The 21,720-nt window shown below is 46.6% G+C and overlaps 3 protein-coding genes across 3 annotated transcripts; 2 read left to right on the top strand and 1 right to left on the bottom strand.

Moving 5' to 3' along the window:
- The first annotated feature begins 120 nt into the window (after positions 1-120).
- pms2 (PMS1 homolog 2, mismatch repair system component) lies at positions 121-5,829 on the top strand. The gene is made up of 15 exons (XM_056576949.1): positions 121-452; positions 706-845; positions 942-1,028; positions 1,122-1,224; positions 1,392-1,575; positions 1,784-1,951; positions 2,311-2,408; positions 2,491-2,590; positions 2,679-2,763; positions 2,858-3,013; positions 3,282-4,176; positions 4,473-4,640; positions 4,735-4,835; positions 5,026-5,195; positions 5,454-5,829. The coding sequence occupies exons 1-15, from the start codon at positions 439-441 to the stop codon at positions 5,595-5,597; spliced, it is 2,613 nt and encodes an 870-aa protein (XP_056432924.1). The 5' UTR covers positions 121-438; the 3' UTR covers positions 5,598-5,829.
- Positions 5,830-6,193: 364 nt separating this feature from the next.
- On the top strand, positions 6,194-13,385 carry rsph10b (radial spoke head 10 homolog B). The gene is made up of 19 exons (XM_056577701.1): positions 6,194-6,418; positions 6,587-6,662; positions 6,759-6,827; positions 6,910-7,083; positions 7,186-7,271; positions 7,469-7,589; positions 8,491-8,667; positions 8,809-8,932; positions 9,093-9,217; positions 9,300-9,489; positions 9,813-9,906; positions 10,016-10,095; positions 10,255-10,403; positions 10,760-10,867; positions 11,451-11,621; positions 11,847-11,903; positions 12,120-12,411; positions 12,509-12,716; positions 13,097-13,385. The coding sequence occupies exons 1-19, from the start codon at positions 6,207-6,209 to the stop codon at positions 13,284-13,286; spliced, it is 2,703 nt and encodes a 900-aa protein (XP_056433676.1). The 5' UTR covers positions 6,194-6,206; the 3' UTR covers positions 13,287-13,385.
- On the bottom strand, positions 13,367-21,522 carry dlgap5 (discs, large (Drosophila) homolog-associated protein 5). The gene is made up of 19 exons (XM_056577752.1): positions 21,471-21,522; positions 20,888-21,147; positions 20,309-20,496; positions 20,038-20,106; positions 19,882-19,930; positions 19,499-19,582; positions 19,243-19,332; positions 19,037-19,114; positions 18,904-18,935; positions 18,578-18,795; positions 18,254-18,418; positions 16,942-17,030; positions 16,633-16,793; positions 16,417-16,521; positions 15,605-15,884; positions 14,326-15,476; positions 13,965-14,148; positions 13,711-13,754; positions 13,367-13,591 (listed from the first exon to the last, which is right to left on the bottom strand). Exons 2-19 carry the CDS (start codon positions 21,126-21,128, stop codon positions 13,490-13,492), a joined length of 3,330 nt encoding a protein of 1,109 aa, XP_056433727.1. The 5' UTR covers positions 21,129-21,147; positions 21,471-21,522; the 3' UTR covers positions 13,367-13,489.
- Positions 21,523-21,720: the final 198 nt, after the last annotated feature.

Raw genomic sequence — 21,720 nt, 5'->3', positions numbered from 1 at the left:
GAAATGTTAGATACTCCCTATTATCTGAGCCTTCATAACGATTATACAAACAACGCAATGATTCGATTTTTTAGGACGTATATCTATGACCATACACGTATTTTATCAGCTGACCTTTAAAAATGCACATTGTCTTAGTCATAAAACTTTTTGTTGCGTTGTCAACTAAATAGTACTTTACGTATTACAACTATGCGCAACTTTACGCACAATTGATGCTCGTAAACAGGGGGAGAATTCTCCGACTGCCGCGCGCTAAACACCATCATATGATTCATGCAGGACGAGTGTTATTTACCCATGTAAAACTCGACTGTAGCCTGTAAAGACATGAAACCTCAATAGAAACTATAAGGCTTGGCGTTCACTACATTGTCCTTCTCCCCCTGTTAGCTTCACGTAATTCAAAATTTGCCTGACTCTTTTCGACGGATAGAAATGAATGAAGAGTGGTAAGGAGACACATTATAACATTATATTATCATAACATGTATTTTATTGCTCCCACATTTGAGCTTAATCTTAAACTTAATTACATCAGACTAGTTTGTTTTGTCTTCAGTCCACTCGATAGGATGTCGTTTAAGTCACTTTTATTCTAGCAGTCAAATTGTTACTGTTACCAATCTCTACAATAAATGCACCTGGACTTTTAGATACATTTATATTTCTCTCACTAATCCCCGCCTTCATCTTCTTGATCAGCTCGGAACCCGCTGGAGCTATCAAAGCTATAGACAGGCACTCAGTGCACCAGATATGCTCAGGGCAGGTGGTGCTAACCCTGGCTACTGCTGTCAAAGAGCTGGTCGAGAACAGCATCGATGCGGGCTCTACCAATGTTGGTGCGTGAACAGGACTTGTATCTCAGTTTAAAAATCACTGTACTCTGTCTTTAAAGGTTGTCATTTACATTATACTCGTGCCTTTGTGTGATCTAGATGTTAGACTGAAAGATAATGGAGCTGAACTTGTAGAAGTGTCAGACAATGGCAAAGGAGTAGAGGAAGCCAACTTTGAAGGACTGAGTAAGTGTATTATTTTGCTCTCTGTAACTAGGCAAAGGGTGCTATCACATTTATTCCCCATGAGATAATCTTCATCCTCTGTTTGTTTCACAGCATTAAAGCATCACACTTCGAAGATTCGAGAGTTCTCTGACCTCATTCACGTGGAAACGTTTGGCTTCAGAGGTGAAGCTCTCAGCTCATTATGTGCTCTGAGGTATAAGACATAAATAAGTATTCAACAACATGCATCAAATCTAAATATTTGTGAATTAAAACAGAAAATGTGTTAACAAATGCATAATGTGTAGTCTGAGCACACCCAATTTTAATTATAATACTCAAGGAGTCATTTTATAATTTTCCCTCACACACACCCGCTAGTGACCTGAGTGTGGTGACCTGCCATGAGTCTGCCCAAGTGGGCACCAAGCTGGTGTTTGACCACAATGGTCACTTGGTCCAGCGCTGTCCTCACCCCCGCCAGCAGGGCTCCACTGTCAGCCTGGGGCAGCTCTTCTACACCCTGCCCGTCCGTCACAAGGAGTTCCAGCGCAATATCAAAAAGGTGGGTGGGGGCAGAATCTGGAATAGCAGTGGTGGTAAGGGTGTTCGTCTCGTAAGTCACTGGATTTAAGCACCAATGTCAACAAACTCACCAATGCCTTGATATTTATTATATTTGATTAAGTCGATTAAAATCTGTAACGGCCTCCTGAAAATATATTTTGTTCATCCTCAACGGCAATTATGTACTTTTGTCTATTTGTTTTCAGGAATTCACCAAGATGATCCATGTCCTCCAGTCCTATTGTATAATCTCCACCGGGGTGAGGATAACATGCTCCAACCAGACAGGACAGGGGAAAAGGAGTCCGGTGCTCAACACCAGTGGAAGCCCCTGCATGAGGGACAACATAGGGGCTGTTTACGGACCCAAACAGGTCAGAGCACCTCTTTCAATTTGAATTCATAAACTTCAGTTGCATACACATAGAGTGCACTATTGCATATAAACCAATTTGGACTACTCTAGTTTTATCATAGATTTGCATCTTGAACCGCTTATAAACGCTGAATTGAAATATGATGTTTGGTTACGTTTTACACGCGAGGCATTGTCACAAATTAGCATAGCCTGTGATTTACATCTGAAATTGATGTAAATATAATCAATGACTTTATCTATTGATATTATTAATATTGCAGTCCATCGTCATTCATGTCAGTTTTATGTCATGTGAACTTCTTGTAAAACTTATTGCATGGCTTTTTTAAATGATTGATATATAATTTCTTACAGCTGCAAAGTCTGCTACCATTCCAGCAGCTTAGCCCGACGGACGTTGTTAAAGAAGACTATGGACTCACTAATGCAGAACTGCCCAAAGAGCTCTTCACGTGAGGGAGACTATTGAATACATACTGCGTGTGTATTTCCCTTCTGCGCTGTATCAATTGTATACTTAATAAACGGTTGTAGGATCACTGGGTTTGTGTCGAGGGGAGACCACGGCGTGGGAAGGAGTGCCACTGACCGGCAGTTTTTCTTCATCAATAAACGGCCGTGCGATCCTTCCAAGGTGATCCTAAACCTCACTGTGTACATGATTTCTACCTGACTCCTAGGTTGTCAGACTCCCCTGTGGTTAAACTCTTCTCTTCTTCTAGGTGACCAAGATCGTGAATGAGGTGTACCACATGTACAACCGCCACCAGTATCCCTTCGTTGCCCTGAACATCGCAGTGGCTTCAGGTAAGGAAACCGTTTGTGATGAGTGGGCTTCTCTGCAGAGAAAGCAGAAGTAAGCGTTATTAAAAAAAAAACTGATTTGTGACGGTCGTTTCAGAGTGCGTTGACGTGAACGTCACCCCAGACAAGCGGCAGATCTTCCTGCAGGAAGAGAAGCTCCTTCTGGCCATCCTGAAGACCTCCCTCATGGCCATGTATGAATCAGGGGTCAACAAGATCAGCCTCAACCACAAACCCTCCAATCTCAGCAACAGTAAGCAGAACAACCCCCTGAGCTATTTCTAAATCAAACTCCACTGTAGACATCACTAGTGTCTAACATGATGCATGATGGATCGACTCCCAGTTCGTCTCCCTGGTGGACTGTATCAACTGATTGGCTGGGGTTGATCTAACCATCCTACATCTATCCACTGGTGATGTCACCAGTGGATAGATTTACAAGTTGTTTGTGATGACTAACCAGCCTCACACATGGGGGTAAAACAGCCGTAATAAGCATTCCATTTGTCTCTTTGTAGATAGCCTTAAATCTGTGCAGCCAAGGCCCGTCTCAGCAAAACATCAGGCTGATCCATCTGATGGTGAGTTGGTGGTGGAGTCTCGAGAAGAGGATGAACACAAGGTCCAAAGGCCCAGGTCCTCGCTCAACATGGCAGGGCTGAGGGCTGCCTTCTCCAGCCACACCAAACGGGGCCAGGAGAGTCCTGCGAGCGGTGGCTCCAAACAGAAGACACTGCAGTCCTTTTTCAAGGGCTCAGAGAAGGTCGCCACTCACGTCCACATCCAGTCGCCCGTGAAACCTCTCAGAGAAGCCACTAGATCCTCCCCGGCGGGGCGGTCGTCACTCGATGCGTTCCGGTACGGGAAAACTCAAGACGGCGACATAGAAGACTCCGGCAGAGGCAGCTCTCTGTCTGAGTGCGACTCCCAGACCACCGCCACGCCCGAGAGCCCGCGGTGCAGTTCGGGGGCCACCTCGCCCGATAAACACCCCTGCATCGCAGACGTCCTGGCGTCCGAAGAACCCTTGGACCAGCACTGCTCGGAGCCTGAAGACCAGGGGACCAAGACGGAGCCGTCTACCTCCCGGGAGGAGGACCCCGCCCCTGGTCCTGACTCCAAGAGAGCCAGGACCCAGGGGAGCCAGGACTCTGTTGGTTCCTCCGCCGGACCTGAACCGACCAAGCGCGACAGTTCCAGATCCTCCCTCTCAAAGGTAGATGCTCCGGTCAGCCTCCAGAAGAGGACGGCACCGCTGAGGTTCTGCTTCCAGGAACTGGCCAGTCGGCTGAGGAGGCTGAACGAGCTTCAGAGGCAGATGGACAGCGACCGCTTGAAGTACAGGCGCTTCAGGGCCAAGATCAGCCCGGGGGAGAACCAGAGTGCTGAGGATGAACTGAGGAAGGAGATCAGGTAAGATCTCCTTAAATGGTTATGTGTGAACCGGCTGCTTATTTACTGAGAACAACTGCCAGTGGCTCTTTGAATTTCCTTTCATGCATGGACTTATACATTCATTATACCTATAGTTTGACTTTAATTTTAGTTTTGAATAGTTACTGCGGGTCAAAGGTCATAACAGTAATTATCCTTTTGGGAAAGTTTTTAAAGGCAAACATTTCAAGGATTTACAATTTATATTTCAGCTTGTGACGGCTTTTGTTATCGTCCGCCGTACCTCTGAGCTTTCACTTTCCCCGTTTCCACAGTAAAGACACATTCAAGGACATGGAGATCATCGGTCAGTTCAACCTGGGATTCATCATCACCAAGCTGAACTCCGACATCTTCATGATCGACCAGCACGCCTCGGACGAGAAGTACAACTTTGAAATGCTGCAACAGCACACCGCGCTCCAAGGGCAGAGACTCATTGCGTAAGAAGAACAACCCTACGACAACACATGACTCTAAAGGTTGTTTGCTCAGCACTTTCACTAAGCGATGGCATTTTTCGTACATTTCATTTAGACCACAGAAGCTTCATCTCCCGGCAGTCAGCGAGAACGTCCTCATGGAAAACGTGGACATTTTCCAGAAGAATGGTTTCGATTTCCTAATCGATGAGGAAGGTATGATGAAGACACAACCTTGAGCAAGATGCCTCACAACTGCATGCTCAATGAATTAAGACCAAAGAGATTCAAAGAAATGCAGAAAAGATAATTGACTTCAGACTGAACGGTAGTATGTTGAACATTGGATGTTGAACGTAGCGTTCTGAGTAAAGATTCCTGCATGTGTTGTGGTGTGCCGCTGTAGCCCAGGTGATGGAGCGGGTCAAGCTGGTGTCGCTGCCCACCAGTAAGAACTGGACGTTTGGGCCTGCGGACATCGAGGAGCTTATCTTCATGCTGAGCGACAGCCCGGGGGTCATGTGTCGGCCGTCTCGCGTCAGACAAATGTTTGCTTCCCGCGCTTGTCGGAAATCTGTGAGTGTGTGTTGTCTGTTTGGCTTGAGTGAGGACATTTTAATTGTTGGAGCAGTTCTTTTTTTAAATCTTGTAAATGAAACCACATTCATTCATGCTGGATTTGCAGTGCAAATTAAAGCTTGGAACAAACATGGTACTTCAGGTTTAACCCCTAAGTTATAAAATATACATTTATCAAAATAGAAGTGGAGGGGACCAATTAAAAGTGCTCAACCGTCCTTCCGGTGTAAACCCTGTATTGGCTTCCATCCCCAGGTAATGATCGGCACGGCCCTCAGTGTCTCCGAGATGAAGAAGCTGGTGGTCCACATGGGAGAGATAGAGCAGCCCTGGAACTGTCCCCATGGCCGGCCCACCATGAGGCACCTGGTCAGCCTGGACGTCCTCTCACAGGACTGAACCAAAGATGTTTGGGGGGATTTAGTGCAAAAGAAAATCCGGATGGTGTCTTTCTGAGTTATATATATTTTTTATGTGTTTGTTTTAATAAAGTGAAAACGTTTTTGAGAATTGCTTCATTATTGTTTATTTATTTTTGTTTCATGTTAATTAATGCTGTGCCTAGTCCGCCATAAAGTTAGGCACATTTATGAACAATTTCCCAATATATCCTATATAGTTTATTGTATTATAGACCCGGGAGAATTATGTCAAACAAGGTACCCCAACTACAATAAAAAAATGATAATGAGCCTCAAATTGTTATATTACACATTTTTTTGGCTTAGAACAATCTCAATAAATAGGCATTATACCAGTGGCAAAGTAAGTACCAGAGGGATAATTACAGAAGTGAGTTTGCCTGCAATGTCACAAAACAAGATTTTATGATCAATCACTGCAATACAATTTTTAGGATTTGACATACCCAGTACCCGTTTTGATGTATTTTGAAGAGGGCACATTCTGGACCAGTAAAGTTTCCGTACTTTTTAGTTTGCCTTGGTTGCTATGGAGATTGTGTCAATCCTTTCTGAGCGTGAGTGAGTAGAAGATCGATACTACAAAATGGCAAAAGGGGAGAGGAAGAATAAAACCAGAAAAACATCCGCCGCAACAGAAAATAAAATATTGATCGACTCTCCGGCTCCTTCCGTGTCGGAGTCCCCAGGTGTTGTTTTAACAACGTCTGAGTTGCCGCAGTATCAACACGTCGAGGATCAACAGCACACGGACGAAATACATGAACCTCCTGCCGTTTCTGATATTATCGTACAGAGGTGACAATTGGTGAAAATGACTACCCTCATATCCAGTTAAATTTCTATTTTTATTATTTCCATGGAGGCATAGTCTTCATGATAATAATGGGGAAACAATTAATTTCTAACCCTTAATGATAATGAATGCAATTATATTATGAATCATTTTTCCCCTACCATTGGCAGGTATGAAGGGGAAACGTACAAAAACAAAATGCATGGAGAGGGTGTTGCACATTTCCAAGGTGGTCATGTGTACAAGGTAGCCTTACTGGTGCATGTCATGCTGTAGAGTTGCGCTGTACTCAACATCTCAGATCTGAATCTGTATTGAAATCCATTGTGTTCCTCACTAAAGGGTACATTTTCCGAGGGTCTCATTCAAGGATATGGTCTCTTCACGTGGTCAGATGGAGTGAAATATGAGGTAAATACTTTGAGACTGCATAGAAATACATCCTACAATATAAAAGTGTCTAGTGAACTTCTAAACGTTCTGATGGCAACAGGGCCAGTTTGAAGCCAACGTGCCCATGGGCCATGGAAAGTACACCTGGCTGGATGGTAGTTCCTACGAGGGTGATATTTACAACGCCATACGTCATGGGATCGGAGCCCACCGATGTGCCAACACGCCTCTTCTGTACAGGGGCCAGTGGCATCGTGGGAAAAGACATGGCAAGGTGAATGAAGAATGAGACGCATCTGGATTAATATAGAGAAAGTAGTACTATAGTCGTGTTAAACCTGTGCTGTGGCTTGATATTTTGTCTGTTTATTATCAGGGTGTGGTCTATTACAACCAGGCAGAGACCTCCTGGTACGATGGTCACTGGAAGGGGAACAAGAGAGAAGGTTGGGGAGCGAGACGGTATGGACAATAGCACCTTCCAGAAAGTAACTACCGTAGATAACCGTGGGACTCTATGAGGAGGCAACCCCTTGCTCATTGATGACATTGTGTGTCCCTGAGAATAGTCCCTTTGGGTAAAAGCATCTGCTCAATGACTTGATGATAAACCACTAAGACTAGATAGGCTGATGGTTCATAATGTGTGCCTCTTGCAGTTATCCTTCTGGCAACCTGTATGAGGGGGAGTGGCGGGACAATGCCAGGCATGGGGAAGGCACCATGAAGTGGCTGACCCTGGGGGAGCAATACGTTGGGACGTGGAGCAACGGTGTTCAGGTCAATACCATACCATGATACAGGCTCCCTGTCTGGCTTTCACGTGGTGGATACAACAGGACATTAAAGGTGACATATTATGCCACCAGGTGTGAGTGTGATTAGCCATTACAAGCCGTTTCGCAAATCTGCCTCTTCTGACATCACAAGTCGGCTTGTCACTGCTAATCACACTCACACCTGTGCCTTGTTCCAATACCCGTACTTCCATGAGTATACTTAAAGGAAGTACACTATCTGCACAATCCGTACTCACTTGAGTACGCTAATTTTTTAGATGTGAGTGCTGTTCCAAATCGAGTACTCTGTGGTGCACTTACCGGAAATGACGATCACGACTGCCGGCGTGGCTCCTCCCCCGCAATAAACATCCCGCTTTGAACGGTGAACTCTTCACGCCTAGCAGCTATAAAAAGCTATAAAAAGCTATAAAAACTATAAAAAATACAAAATGACTATTAATGCAGGCTATGTGGAAAATGCGCCGACTTTGGCTCAGCCTGGCTCCGCCTCTTCCGCTACGTAGCTAAGATGGCTGCCGTTGAGTACGGGGAGTGTCCTTCGATCCACACTTCACGATTAGCCCGTTTTGAGTACGGCATCCGGGTCCTTGAAGTATACTTCTTTTCGCCGGATCTGAATTGGAACATGCTGTGTACTCAAATTTTGGCTAGTAAGTGCGGACAGTACGGGTATTGGAACACGGCACCAGTGGTATAATTTGTCACCGTTAACAAAACGAGAAACACATTATTTCATTATTGAATACAAAAATTATCTCCCTGATACTGAATCTATGTCGGCACAACCATCCTCATTTAGTCTCATCTTAGTCAATCTAATCATCCTGCTACAAATGATGGAGTGGGGCCAAGTAGTCACCTGGTGTCCTCTTCTGCAGCACGGCCAGGGCACCCACACCTGGTTTGTTTGGCGGATGCCTGGGTCCCAGTACCCCAGGAGGAACGAGTACCAGGGGGCCTTTGTCCTGGGGCAGAGGCACGGCCAGGGCACCTTCTTCTACGCCAGTGGGGAGTGTTACCAAGGAGAGTGGAGGAAAAACGAAAAACATGGACGGGTAAAACGCTCACATTGGCAATGCTATCCCGGGGGTGACCTTTGACCTCATACTCCAAACATCATCACAGGTTTTCAATGAGTGACGACCAGGCGTGTTCCGAGTTAAAGTGACCTCACCATTGTGATTTTTTTATTATAGGGAAAATTCACTTTTACTAACGGCCGCAGCGTTGAAAGAGAGTTTGTGGACGACCACATGCTGGAGTTTCCTCAGTGGGGTCTGGACGGTTCGACCAGCCCCCATCCTGACCACCCCCCCCGTGGTGAGCTTCACGGAGCTCTCTGGACTCTGAGAGCCCTCATTATCATCACTGTTGGGATGGGAATCTTCATAACCTGGAGGAGCAGCAGGGCTGCCACGGTTTTGGTTTCCTTGAACACAGCTGACCTTGTTGGACCAATGGGTGTTATTTTCCATTGTAGGCGGACCGACCCACCAGCTACCTGGCCAGGGCTTTTCCTCCATGCTAGGCCCGTACATGGAGCTCGACATCGACTTCCTGCTGGAGAAATTCCCCGCGAGCATCAGGCCCTCAGAACACAAACAGGTGCCTTGTAACGGGAACGCCCAAAAGCTCCAGACAGAGCCTGCCCTAGACTTTACTTTACTCAGAAACTCTGATCCTGCAGGTGGAGCTTGTGGTGCTCAGGCACGTATCGGAGCTCAGGTCCATCTACAGCTTCTACAGCAGCCTGGGCCACGCTGAGTCGCCCGACAACGTGTTCCTGCTGTCACGCCTTCAGTACTGGCGCCTGCTCCTGGACTGTAAGGTCCACCACCACGGCTCCTCTCTGGCTCAGCTGGACCGCCTAGTGCCAGGTGAGCCTGCAGTTGTACAGATGTGGAGGTGCTCCATCTCACCATATCAGTCATGAACTCAGATGGTCATGTGGTTTGCGTCCCAGCCGGAGAATCCCTAATGAACACTGCAGAACCTTGTAAGCTGTTTCGGACATCAAAGCTGTTATATTAACCAGCCGTGTGTTTGCTTGTAACTGCATGTTGAACTTTGCGCTCTCTCTGTGTGTGTGTGTGTGTGTGTGTGTGTGTGTGTGTGTGTGTGTGTGTGTGTGTGTGTGTGTGTGTGTGTGTGTGTGTGTGTGTGTGTGTGTGTGTGATACTCTTTCTTTTCACACCACAAGGGGAATTGCTCTCTCCCTACACTGGCATCCTGCTCCCCATTCTCATCAGCTCTCTGGTGTCCGTAGCCTACCACACCTTTCACCAGGCCCTGGGGTACGTATCAACACTATCAATAAGGAAATTAATGGGAAAGCTGTTCCATGGTAACACACACACACACACACACACACAGAGAAATCTCACTGATCTCCTCCCATCACAGGTCTCAGAAGAACATTTTAGCTGAGTGCTTCTCCAAACTCATGCAAGACAACGTTCTTCCTAATGCAAAGATTGTTAAAGGTACAGGAGCCCTTTGTGTGGAACATCACGCACACACATATTTGACTAGATTTCCGGGAATAAGCTCTCTCACTTTTCTTAAAACGTATGGACTACAGTCTCTCAACCACTATCGGTACCTCTGTTATCGACTATGGATGTCTCGTTGATTTTAAACAGGTTTTCTGTTCAGCAATGTGGAACGAGTTCACATTGCTATGCGCTACATGGAGAACTGCTGGAGGATCTATCAGGCTATGAGTAAGGACAGCCCCACGGCCTCCCCCGGCCTCACCATGACCTGCCGGCAGCTGCTGTTGATGTTTAAGGTATACCTGAGGCCATTTGATTGTACTTACAAGGATTTGCTTGCTGTGCTACCATTATGCCCGCACATTAATGCATCATCCATGGAAGGAAGAACCCCCCCACTATGCTATGTTCCTATGTGGGTGTCATAAAAGGTGGCCTGTGAAGACCTATTAGACTATAACTGTGTGGGCTATGCAAATAAAATTGACTTTAATATACAATTCAGTGTGAATTATTATTATGACTAAAGTTGCAAGGCACAGTTATAAGATAGAACATAAAGCAAAGCTAAATCAACCTCTCTTCCAGGTATCAGAAGTTAGAAGCAGAAGATGATTCTCACCATTAGTGTTTTCCACTGTTATCTCACCAGGATCTCAAGGTGTTGGACACTGAACTGACCGCGAGGAAGCTAGTGGAGGTTTATACTGCAGTGAATCAGGACCCCAGCAACCTGTCCTACTGCAACCTGGAGCAGGAGGTTAATACTACACTGACTAACTGTGTTTCTCCTCTCTGTTCCTTCTGTCGTTTTAGCAAATATATTTTCTCATCACTGAAAATGTCACTGCCGCCTCAAATCAAAAAGAAAATAAATAGTGGAATGAATCAAATCGTATTTAATTTTGTAGGGACATTTTGAACACATACATGCTACAAAATAAAACCGTGTGAATGTGAAACAAATTAACACATTAATCAAATGCCATCATTAAACTATGATTTAGGGCAGATTAGTTGTGAGCCCTATTTCTGATCAGTGGGCAAACGGAGAGATGGATATGATACTGCTGTTCATGTCGACTATGTTTGCTAGTAGGAATGGTACTGATTTCTCATTGGCTTTTGCAAATTAGTCTGTTGCTCCATTAAGTGGCTAATTAAGCTTTTTCGATTGGCCATACTGGTGTTATGGTCTCCCTAGGGGAATTCATGAGGAAATTAGTCAGATGCTATTGAAGATTGGTTTATCTTAATCACCTAAAGTTTAATTAACACAAACCATTGCATAGTTCAGATTGAAAGCAGCTAGGCGCCTCTCACACAAACCATCCCTCACCCAGGTTACGTTCCTGGAGTTCTTCGAGGTGCTCCTTGGTTGTGCCGATGTGAAGCGGGACGAGGAAGCTAGAGACCAGCCACCTCAGCCCGGCCCGGCCAGTAGTCCTCCCAACCAGAGGGCCTCTCTAGCAGGGGACAGCCCCCCACCAACAACCACCCACCTCTCCCAGACGGTATGCCCCTCCTCCCTCCCGCCTAACAGATCCACAGAGCGTCATCTTTTTAGCATTGGTTGAGAAATACTGTTTCGGAAAGTAGGCAGACTTTGAGTTGCTGAAGCCAGATTCCCCCGCCGCTATTTGGTGCCCTCTTTGAGAAAACGAATTATGCTATTTGTTTAAGAATTGCATTGTATGAATGTATTCATGAACATGGTTCTTAAAACATTGGTTATTCAGGATGCAGCAAAAGTAAAATGTCTGGAGGGCACTGAAGAGTCCAGCTCCAAGTCAGAGGTGGGTCTACTCTGTGTTGAACCAAGCCATTGAAGGCTCCGAATAAGGAGCGGGAACATGCATAATCTCTCTGGATTCATTAGCAGCATAGCATCTACAAAAGTTTTCTGATCTTCACTCACATTTATATATAGAAATGGACGCAATGATTGTATGCCCTGAGCTCTTACACATTTAATCAAGCTGAAGGCAAAAAACAACTCTTTTAACGACTAGATGGAGAAATCGATGGAGGCTCTGAATTCCTCCAGTTTTGAGAAATCTGAAGTCGGTGTCAAGGATCACACGACGGGTTTGTTATCTCTCCTTATTCCACCACCATTTATTGCAGATATACAACATATAATAATTGTATTGTGTATTTTTCTTATAGATCTTTCAACAGTTAGCGAACTCAGTGTCCAGCAGGGGACTCACCCAGACGACCAGGTGTCCTCGGCGTGCGTCAGTGTGTCCATGCAGCAGGCCTCGGCACTGGAGAGCGAAAGCTTCCCTTTGAACCCTAGCGGTACACAGCCTGGTCTTCGGACCCATCTGTTCCACAGGATGCAGCTTCCCCAATAAGAAGTCGGCAGTGAACTCTTTATACATTTATAATCCCACAGAGGCCACTAGACAGACCGGGGTCGTTGAGAAGGAGGCAGAGGAGAGTGAGCTGGACATGTGGATTCAGAGGACACACCTGTTCTTCAGCCAGCTGTTTTTCCCTGCCTATGAGCACTGCCAGCGCCTGGACCAGGAGGTACAGGACGAGAGGTGTCGCCAGAAGGCCCAGCAACGCATCGCCTTGGCCAAGGCCCAAGAGAGGGCCAGGTACGTTGTTCAGTTACTGCAAACGCAGCAGGATCCAAATGTGGTGGACGGAGGGTGCAGTAGTGGCTAGGCAGCAGAAAAGTACTGCTCGGATCCCAATGTCCACCGCTTAACCTGTAGGCATGCTTGAGGCTAGATGCCTTAACCCACAACCTGCTCCCGAGGGACATTAATTTACTTAATTCACAACAAGTCAATTTGGATGAACTTGAAGGCACCCAGCAAATAGTAAAAGGGTTGAATAGAGTGATTTACAGTTTATAGATGGCAGTATAACCACAACTTAATGAAGTTTAAGTAGCCATTAGTAATCACATGCATCCTCCATATCTCATTAAAAAAAAAAAAACACCCACTTCTATACAACTCCTGTCCTCCAGGCAAATAAAGGAGCTCAAGGCAGAAGAGGAGGAGAGAAGGGAGGAAGAGAAGAGGCGAAGGGAGGAAGAGGAGGACGAGTTGACCGGCCCCTCCCCAGGGGCCCTGACCCCAGTGGGCTCCAGCTCGTCTCTGGCTCCCACAGCCACAGGCAAGAAGAACAAGCAGCTCATATCCAAAGAGGCTCTTTAGTTATATTTCCTCTGTCTCTAATTCTATGCACCATGTTTCCCCTGCGATGAAATAGGAAAAATATGGTGGCATATCACAAAATAAATATAGACCATTGATCACTCCGTTCACAGATGTGATGTTTTATTGAAACAAATAAGTAATAAAATATTTTGGGTATACGAAAAAAGATTATAAAATCACCCATAAAAATAACTTTTCGCTCATGCCTCGGGAGGAGTAAAGACCATGAGGTCCCTCGGACACATGGACGCCCGTATTCTGTCCCGGTGGTCAGGGGTGAAGAGGAGCAGGTCTGGCTGGGCCTGGGAAAACAACCACAACAAACCCAACCAGTCAGGACACCCATCCCCATGTACCAACTTATATCTTAAGGTGACAGTGAAAACCAGTGAAAGTGGAGCTTAGTAGAGCGGACATTAACCTGTTTGTCGTGTGGTGCGAGATTGGAAGACACCGCGTGCAGGCCTGTAGCGAGAGTGAAGATCCCAACAAGTGTTAAGCCAGCCAGAGACAGTTTGGACATAGAATGACTCTCCTTAACCGTCTCTTAAACAATAACGTTCCGATTTGTTTTTACATAAATAGACCCACTAGATTCCATTTTATAACATCCTACTCTGGTGTGACAAGAGTTGTGGAGGCCAGGTGCCAGGTTGACCCGTTACCAGTGGTTACCTGCAGGGGTCGACAAAGCCTCCTCCTGAGGGAGCAGGTCCCCGGAGCCGTCCTCCGCCATGGGACTGCCCATCTCCATGGCCACCGCCTTGGGCGATAACGTCTCCATGGCGACGGGCCCGGGAGGCGGGCTGCATCCCTCACTGGGCCGGAGGTAGCGCTCAAAGTCCAGCCCAGGAACATTCTGGAAAGAAACAGGAAAAAGAAAAAACACAAAAGATCATTTCCCAGTAAAATGAACAGCCGAGAGAACCATCATTAGACACAGGACTGAAGCTGAAGGGAAAGATGTTCTCCCTTCCCAATACATTTCCCATAGGGGGGGTCAATAATATTAATTCATATTTTATACACCATTTACCTCAAGGACAGAGTTGTCCGGAGTGTCGCAAATAGACTCCTGCCCCTCAATGTGGATCTTTTGGAGGAATGGGAGAGAAGGGTGGCTGGGGTCTGTAGCCACCCCTGGGGTGCTGTGTCCTGAGCAGGGGGAGAGGCTGAAGCTCAGAGAGCGGGCCTCGAGGACGTGGCTCGCTGGAGAGGGCGGTGCGCTCGCTGGGGTCTGCGGTGCGCTCGCTGGGGTCTGCGGTGCGCTCGCTGGGGTCTGCGGTGCGCTCGCTGGGGTCTGCGGTGCGCTCGCTGGGGTCTGCGGTGCGCTCGCTGGGGTCTGCGGTGCGCTCGCTACAACGTTAGCTTCCAGGGGCTCGTCTTGGCTCTGCACCCCAGGCGGGCTGGAGGGGGGTATGTCACTGGGGGTTGAGCAGGAGGTGAACTGTGATCTGCGGGTGACTCTGGCGGGGGTGGTGGTGGTTCTGCCAGGGGTGGCTCTTGCAGGGGTGGTAGTTGCTCTCGCAGGGGTGGTGGAGGCTCTCGCAGGGGTGGTGGAGGCTCTCGCAGGGGTGGTGGAGGCTCTCGCAGGGGTGGTGGAGGCTCTCGCAGGGGTGGTGGAGGCTCTCGCAGGGGTGGTGGAGGCTCTCGCAGGGGTGGTGGAGGCTCTCGCAGGGGTGGTGGAGGCTCTCGCAGGGGTGGTGGAGGCTCTCGCAGGGGTGGTGGAGGCTCTCGCAGGGGTGGCTTTGGTGGCTCTGGCTGGGGTTTCTCTGGCAGGGGTGGTGGTGGTGTCTCTGGCTGGGGTGGCGTTGTCCCTGGCCGGGGTGGTGGTGGCTCTCGCAGGAGTGGCCCTGGAGGAGGCTCTGGTGGCTCTGGCTTGGGTGGTGGTGTCATCTTTGGCTGGGGTGGTGATGGCGTCTCTGGCAGGGGTGGGGGAGCAGTTTGTGGCTCTAGCAGGGGTGGAGTTAGTGGCTCTAGCAGGGGTGGAGTTAGTGGCTCTAGCAGGGGTGGAGTTAGTGGCTCTAGCAGGGGTGGAGTTAGTGGCTCTGGCAGGGGTGGAGTTAGTGGCTCTGGTCGGGGTGGAGTTAGTGGCTCTGGTCGGGGTGGCGCATTTTAGCATAAAGTGCTGAGGGGAGACTCGAGGCTGGACAGCACAACTCAGACGGAGGGACTTCCTGGTGGAGCCTGCAGAATGGACCGGAATAAAGAAGAGAACCATTGAGGCTCCGGTCCTTCTCCAATGTGGAGCAGAACGGAGGGGGGACACAGGAGAGGGGAGGCACAGGAGAGGGGAGGCACAGGCGGCACGTTACCTGGCAGCTTGGCGGGGCTCTCCACCTGGAAGAAGCCTCCGTGGAAAAGCACGGTGTCCGGCCCCAGGGGCTCGGCGGCCGGGGGTTTGGCCTCTCGTGGGAGGGCTTCCTCGACCTCGTCAGCGTTCCCAGCGGACTGGGTGGCGCTGGCTGCCTCTGCGGCCTGCTTCTTTGCCAACATGGCGGCCTTCATGGCGGCCTTCGCGGCGGCCAGGCGCGACCTGCCCGCTGCGATGGCTGCCGCTGGCTTGGGGGCCGAGGGGGCAGCGGTGGGGGGTTTCTGTCGATGGGGAAAAGGAAAATTGTCATTGGTATCTGCAGGTGTCAGCAGGTCAAATGTAAGACTTTTTAATACCACCTTGAATGAAATTTAAGACCTAAAACACGCGATGGTGGGGGGGATCCCGCTGGATTATAACCAAAGCATAGCATGTGTGTCACTCAATGAGACTCATTCAACTTTACTTTTTGCCTGTTTATTGAACATAAAGTGATACTCAGTGCTCTCTGGTTCAAAAGCTGGAAGTACAAGTGCAGTTTAACAGCATTTCCTTCCTGAAAAGTCCCATGAGAATTTTTTTAAATAAAATAGTCCTGCCCCGACTAATGTAAGACCCTTGTGTTACAGTACTTAAGACCAGCATATGACATTTGTAACGAATTAAAGACTTTTTAAGGCCTTCAATTTAGAAACATGAATTTAAGACTTTTTAAGGATGCACCCTGTGTCATAACAATACATTGCATATTTGACCAATAAATAAGTGGGTGTTATTTTGCGACGATGTAGGACTTGGGAAGACCGTACTGACCTTGATCACTTTTTTCGGTCGGGGTGCTGCAGGCTTCAGTTCCTCCACCCAATTATTGGCCTCCGCTTCCTTGAGGGCAGCAAACTTTTTCTCTACATCCACCACCTAAGAAAGAGGAAGTATTGCTTCATTTCACACATTTAAAAGTATAATCCGTTATTAATGGTGCAGTGGTTTCTTCGCTAGACCGTGTGAAGTCAACCTTTGGCCTCTGACCTGGTAGTAGACCATCTCCCAGAAGCCCTCCAGGTCCATGCAGCTGGTGATCCTCTCCCCTCGGCCCAGCTCGCAGTCGTCCACCAGTCCACGGAACTGGCCGAAACGCTCCTTTACGAGCAGCCTGGCCTGGCCCACCACCGTGCGCATGCTGTTCCGCACTGAACACACACACACACACTTAACTTCAAAACTCCGACCTGGCATCCAAAACATATGCAATATGGTCTTATGGGGATTGAATTAAAACTAGATAAATAAAAAAGGTTAAAAAAATGTAATAAGGAAAACATTTGCCGTCAAACGTACTCTCTTCTGGGATGGTCTCGTCCTGCACCCTGGGCTCCCAGAGCGCTGACAGGCCGGTCAGCTTATCAGTCTCCAACACCATTTGGAGTCTTAAAAGTGAAAAATAAATAAAAAGGTCAACAACTAGACCGTGTCATGGTACCAGATCAATATTGTAAATAAGAAACTGTTCTTAATGTTTTATCTGAAAAGAATAAAGGTTAAATAAAATAAAATAAAAATTCATCGTTGTGGAAATATCAAAATTGTAACAATAATATACAATTATTTATACATTTAATAAACCTTCCTTGTTTATACTATTACTAGTCAATAGAAAATGAATTGGTATACATTCTCCTTTGACCAAGAGATACCTCCCTTCCTCTCTCTAGTTGAAAGGTGTTCAGATAGTTTGCTTTGGCATTTAGTACGAAGTCTGATACTGAGGCCATGCCAATCGACTGACTCCTTTGTTGTAGATTATTTTAACCGTCTTGCAGCCTTGCAGACATGTCCACATCCCCCGCAGTGTATTGCAAATTAATTTAACTGACCTCAGCCATGGCCAATCCTAAAATCTCCACGATGGTCACTCCCTCACCTTTGTTGCTACTACCCAGGATGTGGAAGTTTCCCTATAAGAGTCATGTACGCCCATTCTCTCATTGAATGAACGCATGGTACATTGGTGCCTATATCTTCCCATGATCATGTTCTAAATTCAATAAGTGTCCTAAAAAGAGTTATTCTTCTACAGTTTTGAAGTCCTTTCCTGGCGGTACAATAGAAGCTCTTAAAAGAGCTGTCATATTTAGACAAACATGTCATGACTAGCCTTGGAAGCAGACGAATCAGCGAGCTCACGTTTAATTTGCTCTACATATGCGCCTGGCCCCCCTCCCGTTCAGATCAAGTTCCAGCAGACTTGGCCGGTAATTTGTGACACGACAGTCACTGCCCTCTAGAGGATGTATTGTGTTACATCCATAACAGCGCTGAAACCGGACGGAGGTATGAAGGGTATTCCCGGAGGAAACGTTTGGTACGGACGGACGAATTTCGTCCGGATCCGGAGGTATGAATCGGCCTTTACCCTTACCCATAATTACAGTTATGAGCGACACCTGTGTTTACGAAGGACACCTCTGTTGTCTTACTGAACCCAAAAGAAAACAAACCGTTCAAATCTTTGTGGATTTGGTCACGTCTCCACCATGCATAACATGATAGCAGAAAATAAACCTGGTTTACAGACAACATAACTGCAGTAATAAACAGTGAGCATATTGGCAAGAGACTGCTTGCTTTCAAATAACTACAATTATCTTACCGGAAGTAGGGCACATCGTGCACTGGCGCTTGGGGGCTGATGTGGTCCGGCCGGGGGGCCAGGGCCGGAGAGGTACGAGGCGGGGAGTGGAGGGGGAGGAAGCTGCTCTGCTCAGCCTGGGGCTCGAGGTGAAAGGCGGGAACCGGAGGGAAATTAAAGCTGGGACTGGAGATGACAGAAGAATAAGAAGAATCATCAAAAATGTTACCTAAATTGTATTTATTTATTTTTATAAAGGAAAAAGTTATACTAAATAGAAGCAGCTAGGAATTGTACTTCAATACAGCAACAAAACGGTTGCCATGTAAGCCAACTCGGACCGACCTGGGCCTGAGGAAGGAGTCTGCAGAGCGTGGAGTGAGGGGCTCAAACTTGAAGCTTGACAGGCCCACGGGAGCCTGGAATAAAAAGCCCTGAGGGGCGAAGGTAGCTGGGGCCTCAACAGGAGGTGGGCCAGCCTGTACATCCTTCAACACCCTCTCCTCATCCTCCTCAGTGGGAATGTTGGTAGGAGGGCCGGCCTCCTGTCCTGGATCAGACTCCTATAGCGAACATGAAGGTAAACTAGCATCCAGGTATCCAGACAATGAATATAAAACCGGCAAAAAGTTAATGAATGCAACTGCAGTAACTGAACCCAAAATTCCTACCTTGGGTAAAATGGGTTGCTCTTCAGATGTCACTGAAATAAAAAGCAAATCATACATCAAATCACATTCAAAAAGTTCATTGAGGGAAGGTTGAAAATGACGAAAGCTGTTAGCGATGCCAAACAGTCAGTACCTTTATTTGTACTTGCTTTCCCAGATAAAACCTCAGCTTTCTTTAAAATTTTCCGTGTTCCATTGATCAGGCTTGCATCTTGACATACAAAAGAAAACAAAAACATGTCATCTAATGTTAACGTCATAAAAGATTTCATAAAGACCACAAGTTAAAAAACGTGGCTTTTAGAACAGGCTCTCCATCTCCAGGGGCGCGGCCCGTACCTGCGGTGTGCTTGTCTTTAGCCTTGGGTACAGAGGCTACAGGAGGGCCCCTGGCTGATCTAGTGGACATGGCTCGACCCACCGGCGCCACTACAGGTACACGAGATGGAAAAGCGGAGTTCAGCAGTCAGAGAATGCGCTACGATAAAACAATCATTCTTTTGATCAATTGGAGTTACTATAAATATTTTGTAAAATAAAAATGTTGTCTTTCTTTTTGAAACGTTATGGAACTCGGCGTTGATCTTTCGGTTACCTGTGGCTTTAACTCTGGTAGACGCCGGCGCAGGTTGTGTTCCCGCCACACGGCTTCTGGTGGTCCGCCCCACGGAAGGCTCCACTGGGGACAAAATAAATAAATGCATTTATGAAATACATAAACAATTATTACAAATACTGCCAAGGAACCTTTGATGTTGGCTTTAATGTAAATCAAAAAATAATAATAATAATAAAATAATTCAAAGCTTTCACTCCATTATCATCCCCTACGATTGTTTTATCTCCACCCATCCGATTTAGGTATGAGAATACTTATTGATGACCTTAAATGGAGGCCTGGGATTTTACAACGTTGGAGAGTGACATTACTAGATTACTTGTAAAGTGAGCTTCATTACCCATGTAATTACAATATACCTTTTTTAACAGCAGGGACCACTTCCGGTTCTTTCTGTGGCGGCAGAGACTGGGGAGAAAAACAAAGAAAATAAAGTCTTAATTGTGCGACATCCAGTGCCTCAAACACATTAATTATAGGAAGATGAGTGGATCAATTGACTTCACTTCAAGTACCTTCTGAGGCTGCGGCTGGCGTTTCCCCGACCGGGTGACTCTGGAGGGCAGGCTCACGTTGACCACAGCCTGAAGAAAGGACAGAATCAACAAAGGAATGAATACTGGGGCAACAATTTTTTTTTCTATTTGTACAGTCCTCAATCTTGAGCAGAGAGACTGGAACACAAACTACTTTCCCTGAGGATGAATAACATAATCCAAACCCGGATAAAATGTGTCCCGTGTCCACACATCTGTAACTGCCCCTTGGACCAGAACCGTCTCCTACCTCTTTAGGTCTTGCTTTGCTCTTCGGCACCGGAGGCAGAGCCACACAGTTGAAGGTGTCCTTTGGATGGTACACACCAGTCTTGAAGACGTCCTTTAGCTCCTTTTCCCTCTTACTCTTCTCCTTCTCCAGTGTTTTCCTCTCCTTCCAGCGCTCCAGCTGTTTAAGTCTATCCAGTCCTGCCTCAGCTAAAAGGGGAACCAAGGAGGTGCAGAGTTGAGATGACAGATATACTGCAGTGTGAAGAAGAAAACTGTCCTTTTAGACAGAAGGACAGATTAAATCCTTCAACAAAGAGTACAAAAGCGTCAGTGGCCAGTATGGATTTAACCTTATTCACCCTAGCAAATTGAAAGTGACATGCAAGGACCTTTTTTAATATAATCCAGGAATATATTTTATGGAAGTGAAAATCGGGGGGGAAACCAAGAACCAAGGAAATAATTTAAAGAATGTTGAAACACTAGTTGTAACAATTTATCAAGTACGCATAACTTAAAGGAAATAACATTGTTCCATGGAAAGGGAAACCCCAATATAAGTGTTAAAAGCCAGATGAGAGATCCCACAAATACTTACTTTTCGCAGTTTTCAAGACGTTGTCAAATTTCTCCTGAATGACTGACATGTTTCGTGTCACGGCTGAGGCATCCATTATGCTGCTTTGGTCCATTTCAGACAGCTTTTCAATCTGCCTCCTAGAATTAACCATCTTTCCCCTGTTCTCCTTCTGACTATGCGAAAGCCTACGAGACATTTTGACCCTCAGCATTGACACGCTGCTGTCTCGCTGCCGCAGCGTAGCAAAGCGGGACTCCATGATGACAACCTAACGTTACCTGGATGAGGATGAAACATGGTTAAGTTCATCGAATGTTATACCCATGTATTATGGCAGGTTATTTCTAAGGTATTGCACAGTTGAGTGTATTTCTATATTTTAACGTGTACACATTTTTTGTCTGTTTATTTGTGTTTCCTGCTAAGCTAACAGAGTTTGGCTAACGTCGTTTTTATGCCCTTGTGTATTGTTATTCGAGGTACAAAACCTTCGCAAAACATTATATGGAACATGAATTATTTGTAACAGGTTTATGTTTGTTTGTTAAGAAGCAATGATTAGAGAGAACATTTGTTTAAAGACGTAAATCGTCATTCTTACCTGTAACCTGTAAAACTTACGACCGCGACGTCAACAACACCAATAATCTAACGAGTAAAAACCAACATGGCGGGTTATTTTTCAAATCGTTTTGGTTTACGATTGGCTGGATGGAAAGTCCACGTGACAAAAGTTTAACCAATAGAGCGCAACAGTAACCGCCCCCTTTTTGTACAGCTCTGGTTCTAGAAGTAAATTTCCCATTCATTTTCTCCATTGACTTCTCCATCTCCATGGAGAATCATTATGC

Source organism: Gadus chalcogrammus, chromosome 18, assembly GCF_026213295.1.
Source record: "Gadus chalcogrammus isolate NIFS_2021 chromosome 18, NIFS_Gcha_1.0, whole genome shotgun sequence".
Classification (NCBI taxonomy): Eukaryota; Metazoa; Chordata; class Actinopteri; order Gadiformes; family Gadidae; genus Gadus; species Gadus chalcogrammus.
This window is presented reverse-complemented; position numbering and strand designations above follow the sequence as displayed.

Excerpts from the sequence above, each read along its gene's own strand:
- pms2 (XM_056576949.1), top strand. Across the intron at positions 2,409-2,490 it reads CTGCCCAAAGAGCTCTTCAC|GATCACTGGGTTTGTGTCGA; the intron begins GTGAGGGAGACT and ends AAACGGTTGTAG. Across the intron at positions 4,836-5,025 it reads TTTCCTAATCGATGAGGAAG|CCCAGGTGATGGAGCGGGTC; the intron begins GTATGATGAAGA and ends GTGCCGCTGTAG.
- rsph10b (XM_056577701.1), top strand. The coding sequence starts at position 6,207 with ATGGCAAAAGGGGAGAGGAAGAATAAAACCAGAAAAACATCCGCCGCA. Across the intron at positions 7,084-7,185 it reads GTGGGAAAAGACATGGCAAG|GGTGTGGTCTATTACAACCA; the intron begins GTGAATGAAGAA and ends GTTTATTATCAG. Across the intron at positions 12,412-12,508 it reads CTTCCCTTTGAACCCTAGCG|AGGCCACTAGACAGACCGGG; the intron begins GTACACAGCCTG and ends ATAATCCCACAG.
- dlgap5 (XM_056577752.1), bottom strand. The coding sequence starts at position 21,128 with ATGGAGTCCCGCTTTGCTACGCTGCGGCAGCGAGACAGCAGCGTGTCA. Across the intron at positions 20,107-20,308 it reads GCAAAGCAAGACCTAAAGAG|GCTGTGGTCAACGTGAGCCT; the intron begins GTAGGAGACGGT and ends TCCTTTCTTCAG. Across the intron at positions 18,936-19,036 it reads GAAAGCAAGTACAAATAAAG|TGACATCTGAAGAGCAACCC; the intron begins GTACTGACTGTT and ends TTTTTATTTCAG.